Source organism: Microtus ochrogaster, unplaced genomic scaffold, assembly GCF_000317375.1.
Source record: "Microtus ochrogaster isolate Prairie Vole_2 unplaced genomic scaffold, MicOch1.0 UNK29, whole genome shotgun sequence".
Classification (NCBI taxonomy): Eukaryota; Metazoa; Chordata; class Mammalia; order Rodentia; family Cricetidae; genus Microtus; species Microtus ochrogaster.
The window spans coordinates 1,617,905-1,624,823 of record NW_004949127.1 but is presented as its reverse complement, the minus strand read 5'-3'; the positions used below and the strand labels follow the sequence as shown (position 1 = coordinate 1,624,823).

Genomic DNA, 6,919 nt, shown 5'->3' with positions numbered 1-6,919 from the left:
TGCTTCATCTGTTCAAATTTGCGCTTAAGTTCCGTCTGCCGCTCCACTTTTTTCTGAGCTCGACCAACATAAATCTGTTTTCCATTGAGCTCCTTTCCGTTCATCTCATCCACAGCCTTACAGAAACCAAACAAAAACCTTAGTTACTTGTGAAGGTACAGGCACCCCCATGCCATCTCCAGGTTTGAGGGCAGTATACACTCCAAATTCTCTAACACATACAATACAAATATTTGATTACAACATGAAAGCTTTTGTTAATGTTGGCATAAACTTATCTACACATGCAAAAAGAACTTTTTAAACTTACTTTCTGTGCGTCTTCATGTCTTTCAAAGCTCACAAATCCAAACCCTTTGGATTTCCCACTTTCATCGGTCATCACTTTCACACTTAAGGCAGGCCCTAAAAGGGTTCGCAAAGAGTCAAAACTAGTCCGCAGTTAATTAAGTATACATTTCACCTTTTTTATTTTTGAGAGGGTTTCCCTGCATCTGCCTGCCTCTGCTGGGATTAAAGGAGCGTGCACCCTGCCCCCACCACCACATTTCAGAGCAAACTCCAGACTGCTCAAGCTCCAAGACTTTTGCTGTTCTCTTCACAGATCTTTTGTATAAATATTTTATACATGCCTGGAAGTTCTTACACTGAGATGTCTTACAAACTCAAATTTTTTCTTAGTTCAGTAAGTAGAGAAGCCCTTTAGGTAACTAATTTGATTGATTTTTCTTGCTCAGAACTAAGAATAAACTTGAAAAGCCTTCTTGGGTCATCTGTCTTTGAACAGCAGAGGGAATACCAGCTCTGCAGAAAGAGACAACTGAATTACCCCAGGTTATTTCTAAGGACAAGCTTCCCCAAAGTGGAAGAGACTACCGCGGGTTAAAGCACCTACTCTGTAAGAACGGGAAGTGGTGTTCTCAATGAAAACAGCCCTCACAGGCACACACCATTCCAGTTAACTCTCTGCTGCTGCTCCAGATCCTGCCCACCATGATGGTCACGGACTCACCCATTTATTGCAAGCCCAATAAACTTGTGTCTCAACACAGCAACAGAAATCTAACTAGACAGTGGTCAACTCAGGATGTGGGAAAGGTGGTATAATTAAAAACAACCAGCTCAAACCCAGCATTTGGGAGGCAGAGGATGGTAGACCTAAGTTCAAGACCAACCCGATCTACATAGTGACCCTCAAGAAAAAAAAGACAAAAGGGTTTTTATTTTAAAACATTCAGACGCAACATAGGTAAGATATGTAATGAGAAACTTCTAGAAAACTTGAATAAGGTCCACAACTCTCCCCATCCCACATCTTTGTAGAAAATAAGAATTCTCTTTGCTCAAAAAGAAGATTCAGCCAGGTGTGGTGCATGCTTTATGTCTTTAGCCTCAGATCTTAGAGGAAGGTGGGGCTTTTGTAAGCTGCTCACCAACAACTAGGGCAACACAAAGAGACTCTGTCCTTAAAAAAAGAATCAAGGCAGCAAGCTCAGGCTGGCCTTACAATGGTATAGAGTAACTGAACCACAAAAACAACTTAAGTCCGTTCTGAAACTTAACAAAAAGACAGCAGCAAATCGCCTACAGATAGATTCTCACTACCCACCCTTTACTCCAATCCTAAAAGTGAGGCTGGTTTTTGCACTTCCTTGAGCTTAATCAATTTATTTTGAAATTTGAGGCAGGATTTCCTATAACCCAGCAGACAGCACAACTTTCAAATAGGCACGCCTAGCTGAATTTACTTTGAAAAGATCTTCCAAGGAGTTATGATGGAAGAACCTGGATCTTTGAAAACATTCTTGAAGCTGCTCAAATGTTACTGACACTATTAACCTTCTCCACTGTAACTAGAGCACACTTTTCTCAGGACAGTCTCACCCACGCTGCCCTACAACTCTAAGGACTGTTTTTTTTTTTTTTTTGGTTTTTCGAGACAGGGTTTCTCTGTGGCTTTGGAGCGTGTCCTGGAACTCGCTCTGTAGACCAGGCTGGTCTCGAACTCACAGAGATCCGCCTGCCTCTCTGCCTCCCGAGTGCTGGGATTAAAGGCGTGCGCCACCATCGCCCGGCTAAGGACTGTGTTTGAAGTATCCCAAAACGAAGCAAAACCTTTAAAAAGATCTACTCAGAAGACTAAACTCTAAGCTTCGCAGCATTCTCCAGTCAAGCATCAGCAACTAAAGGTCAGGCAATCTCAGTATAAAGATGTAACTTGGACACATTACCAAACTTGCCAAAGAGATCCTTAAGGCGCTCGTCATCCATGTCCTCCCCAAAGTTCTTGATGTAAACGTTGGTGAACTCCTTTGCCCTCGCTCCAAGTTCTGCTTCTCGTTCTTTCCGTGACTTAAATCGTCCAACAAACCTGAGAAGATGTCAGCACTTTAACACCAGGCTGGTTCATAAAGCTTAGATCAAGGCCAAGTTTATAAAATGTCCTCACTAAAAACAGGGCCTTCCACAACAGTATCTGTGCACTATAAAATGAAGTTTCCTTCCAGTACACACTGACATCCAGTTAACCCAGGTTAAAGAGGGTACTCCTGTGAGAACTGTTCAGTGCTGACCAAGAGATCTACATAAATGTTCTCGTTACTGTTTCAGAGAGGTTCTGTAATTGTGCCATCTCCTTAACGAATTTCCAATTGTCTCTACTAATACAACAGTCTGGCCTAACTGTATAATTAACCAAAAACATAGTAAATACCATACCAGCTTCTATAACCCCACACAAATCAAAAATGACTTCAAGGAAAATACGATTTGCTCTTTTCCTTAAAAGCATGGGTCTTTTCCATGTAGCTTGAAGAACCTCAGTGGGAGAATTATTCATTGTAGATACAACTTCCTGCTCTCCCAAGTGATGCTTCAAATATTTCTTAGGAACAAGTTATTTATAAAAAAAAAAAAACTAAAAAAAAAAAACTGCTCCACAGAATGGTGCCTCAGTATGCACTTAAACCAGCAACAAATCAGTCTTCACTTGGGTCCTGCAATGGAGATATTCCTTTAATTTTTATTCTAGCACTGCTATCAAGTTTTCCACTATAATAACAATTGAGTCACTCCAGGGGCCACAAGTGTCTTGGATTTCACCATCTGTAGGCTTTACTGATTAACACCTCTATCTTAAAGTCTAATCTGCATAATCTCATTTGTTGTGCTGATGCTTTAGATGCTGGGTGGCAGAGAACACCTGGGCTTCAGGTTCCCACCTTGGGATCAGTGTTCTGGCCAGGCAGTGGTGGGTGACACCTTTGACCTCATCAGTACTTGGGAGCCAGAGTGGGAAGAGTGAGTCCAGGACAACCTGGGATAGAGCAGGATAGAGAACCTGTTCTAGGGACTGCTTCTCTTCTGTTTTTGAAACGGGGTTTCTCTAACTTCAGGTTGTTCTTTAACCCTTTAGTTTCTCAGGAGCAGGGATTATGGGTATATGCTACAAGACCAGGCTCATCTAGTCCCAGTACCCACATGAGAGTGACATCAAGTCAAGCTGCAGGCCACTCATCAAGAACTCCCCTCTCAGATCACTTCCTACAAGGCTTTACAGAACTAGTTCCTTAGTAAGGTTAGGTCAGGTTGCATGCTAAGATTCCCAGTTCAACAATGCACTGATTTGATCAAGTTTTATAGCTCTATTCACTTAGTTAAATTTAGGTCTGAATGTTGAGTGACAGCAACGTGGTTTAGTGCTTTTGCTACATCATGTACTTTGGTAGTTGATACATTCTCATGGAGCCTACCACCCGGGCTGGCCTTAAACTCGTGGATCCTTGTGCTCTTATCTCCATCTCTCAAGTGATGAAATTACAGGCATAGCTATGTCAGCTCTCTGTATCTTTCTTTACTTTTTTTGTGTGTGTGTGTGTGTGTGTGGCATACATCTATGTAGCTTAGGCTGTCCTGCAGGTTCTACAAAGTTATAGTTACATCTGCCTCTACCTTCCAAATGCTGGGATTGAAGGTGTGTTACTTCAGCTCCAGCTAGTTTTAACTTAAGGGTAAAAACCCATTACTTTTCAAACCAATGGTGGGGCTATTTAAAAACAGACTTAACAGCACACTAAAGCTATACTTACACTTTACGGTCATTTAGAAGCATTCCATTCATTTTCTCAATAGCTCTTTCAGCTGCTTCCTGTGTTTCAAAATGCACAAACCCATAGCCTTTGGAGCCATTTTCATCACAGACCACCTGGGGAAAGAAGATACGCTCACTTTTATTACTTGCTATTGCTTTTCTACGGTGCAGAGATGGTAGCCACCTAACCTGGCTATCTTGGAAATTAACACAGCCATCACAGATGCTCACAGAAAGTAGCTCAACATTGCAAATATTGATCTGTCACATCTTTGCTTACCTTACATGAAAGGATGTTACCAAATGCAGAAAACGTATCATACAATGCTTTATTGTCAATGGATTTGTCCAAATTTTTAATGAATATGTTGCCTACTCCACTTTTGCGAAGTGATGGATCACGCTGAGACCACATGATGCGTACTGGCTTGCCCTTTATAACATCAAAATTCATGGTGTCCAAAGCACGCTCCGCTGCAAGAAAGACATTTTCCAAGTAAATATCACTAACCTTTGATTAGTCACTGTATTTATGGACAGTTATGTTTCACATCTAAAAACTCAATCTATTGGTGGTATAGGGGTGAACATAGCTGCCTTCCAAAAACTCAATCTATCCTACAATTTTAATTTTGAGGTCCATAAAGACTAAATTATGTATACTTGTGTAGAATTCTAAAGTGAAACTTTTTTTTGGCTAGGGCCTCTCCATGTAGCCCTGACTAGCCCAGATCTCAAGAGATCCACAACACTGCTTCTGTCATGGAATCAAGTGTATTACCACTACATCTGTCTTAAATGGAAAATACTACCTTAAGCAAAAGGACCAGTCCTTAAAGAGGCACAGTTCACTTGAATCCATGAAGCAAATTCCAAATTTCTCACTAATAACTGTAAAGTTAGATAGGACAAGGTTTTGTTCATTTTTTTTTAGATAAAGTCTCACTGTGTAGGCCTGGCTTTTGATGTAGTCCAGGCTGGCCATATAAACTCTAAAGTCAAACCCAGGTGCTAGGATTAAGTCAAGGGACAACCACACCCATTTGCTGTAAATGGAAGTTTCAGTTCCTAGAAAATAATGATAATCAGTAATGCTCACTATCAATTGGCCACACCTCCTTAGCTTCCCTGGTCCTGCTGACTTTGCTTGAGCTTGACAGGTTTTTTTAATGAGTCACCTCTCCCTACTAAGCATAGCACTGCTCACTAACAGAAAGAAGCCCTGTCGATTACTGCAATACGTAAGAAAATACTGTAAAAGAGAGAAAAGCTGGTTTAAAAGACCCAACTATCTGTAAAGATGGAACAGAAACAAAATGAACGGAGGAACTGGAGGCAAGACTCTTAGCAGCCACAATATCGGTCCACCGGCACAGCCATACACAGTAAACTATAACCACGACAACTCCAAGTTTAACTTTTCAAACCCCAGCTCATCTAAAAACTGGATAGTCTGTATTTAAAAAAATCACTAAGTTTTAGGCCTTCCAAATTACATAGTCAAGTTCTGGTTACTACCTTCCCTCATGTCACATCCTGTGACAAATCCTGCCCAGGGCTGAGCAGTAAGGGACACTCAGAACCCCGTACAAAGCCAAAGGGCAGGACAATCTGCAGTGCAAGGTGACAACTTCTGGCTCCCAGTCATTCAACACGTTGCCTATCCAAAATCTCAGTACCAGCTTTAACCAAATGAAAAACGGGTCGTCAGTCACTAACTAATGGACTAACTAACCGAATGAACTTAAGCTGACTTTTCCTAAGATTTAACCTAACTGCTTGCTCATAGGCCATAAACCTTATCTGATTGTTAGATTTGTTTCAGTGAACATTCAAATTTCAAAAAAAATATCAAGCTAATCAAGATTCATGGATATCCTGGACTACTTAAAAAAACAAAACCAACCTATTGTCACTTGGATGGCACTAATTCAGCATTAAGTCCATGTTCTAACATTTATGACCCAAACTAATAAGATTACAGTTTTTAAAAAAAATTCGTAACCACGGGTGTTGTTAGTAAAATATTTCGAGATGTATACAGTAACTGACCTAACTAATTTGGCTGAAATGAGCTAAGGTGTCCTAGAGAGCGAGCTGCCTACATCCCCCTCCTCCACTTTGCGGTTACAGACAGAAACCTACTTCATCTAGGGAAAACCCCAGGCAAGTGCACGTGGCATAAGGTGCCTTTCCCGGTCCACCGGTCAGGGATGCGCTATTGAGAATGGACTCGGGACCCTAAGGATGCCCCCCACCAGGCACCACCCAAATAACTTTCTTCTAAAGCCTTGGGCTCCCTCCAGCGATTGGGCCACCGGCAGGAACAGGCCTTGGGCCTGGTGAGGTTACAGGGTTCAACACGTGGTATCCTCCCCAACCCCGAGTCGCACTTCCTCCCCAGCCAGTGCCGGGCCAAGGCAGGGGGATGGCCGGCCGGGAGCCCCCACCCAGCGCGCCAGGAGGTCTCGGAGCCCCCGGACCTCGCGGCTCGTGGTGGGCGCGCGGCGGAGGCGATCTCAACCCACCCTCCTCCCGGCGAGGCGCGTCATCGCCCTAAAGTTTGCGAGCGACCGAGGACGAGAAAATGGTCGCGGAGGAGGAAGTGCCGGCCCGCGAGGGGCTGCTCGCAGCGCCGTGCCCTCCCGCCCCCTCGCCCGGCCCGCTAGGCCAGCCGCCTCCGGCCGCATGGCCGCCCGCTTGCCCGCCCGCAGTCCTCCGGCCTGCCGCTCACCGTCCGCCGGTTGTTGAAAGTTCACGTACGCGTAGCCCAAGGAGCGGCGGGTGATCATGTCCCTGCAGACCCGGATGGAGAGGATGGGCCCGGCC

General features: G+C 43.7%; 1 protein-coding gene across 1 annotated transcript in view; it reads right to left on the bottom strand.

Moving 5' to 3' along the window:
- The window catches only part of LOC101996375 (polyadenylate-binding protein 1-B-like), a gene marked incomplete at its 5' end in the record, with an annotated part of 10,992 nt that extends 4,077 nt beyond the window's left edge, over positions 1 to 6,915 (bottom strand). Inside the window, 6 exons of the mRNA XM_013354108.1 lie at positions 4 to 116; positions 311 to 405; positions 2,232 to 2,371; positions 4,089 to 4,204; positions 4,371 to 4,564; positions 6,825 to 6,915. Of these exons, the coding sequence (XP_013209562.1) occupies positions 4 to 116; positions 311 to 405; positions 2,232 to 2,371; positions 4,089 to 4,204; positions 4,371 to 4,564; positions 6,825 to 6,915 (749 nt within the window). The remainder of the gene's footprint in view (positions 1 to 3; positions 117 to 310; positions 406 to 2,231; positions 2,372 to 4,088; positions 4,205 to 4,370; positions 4,565 to 6,824) is intronic.
- Positions 6,916 to 6,919: the final 4 nt, after the last annotated feature.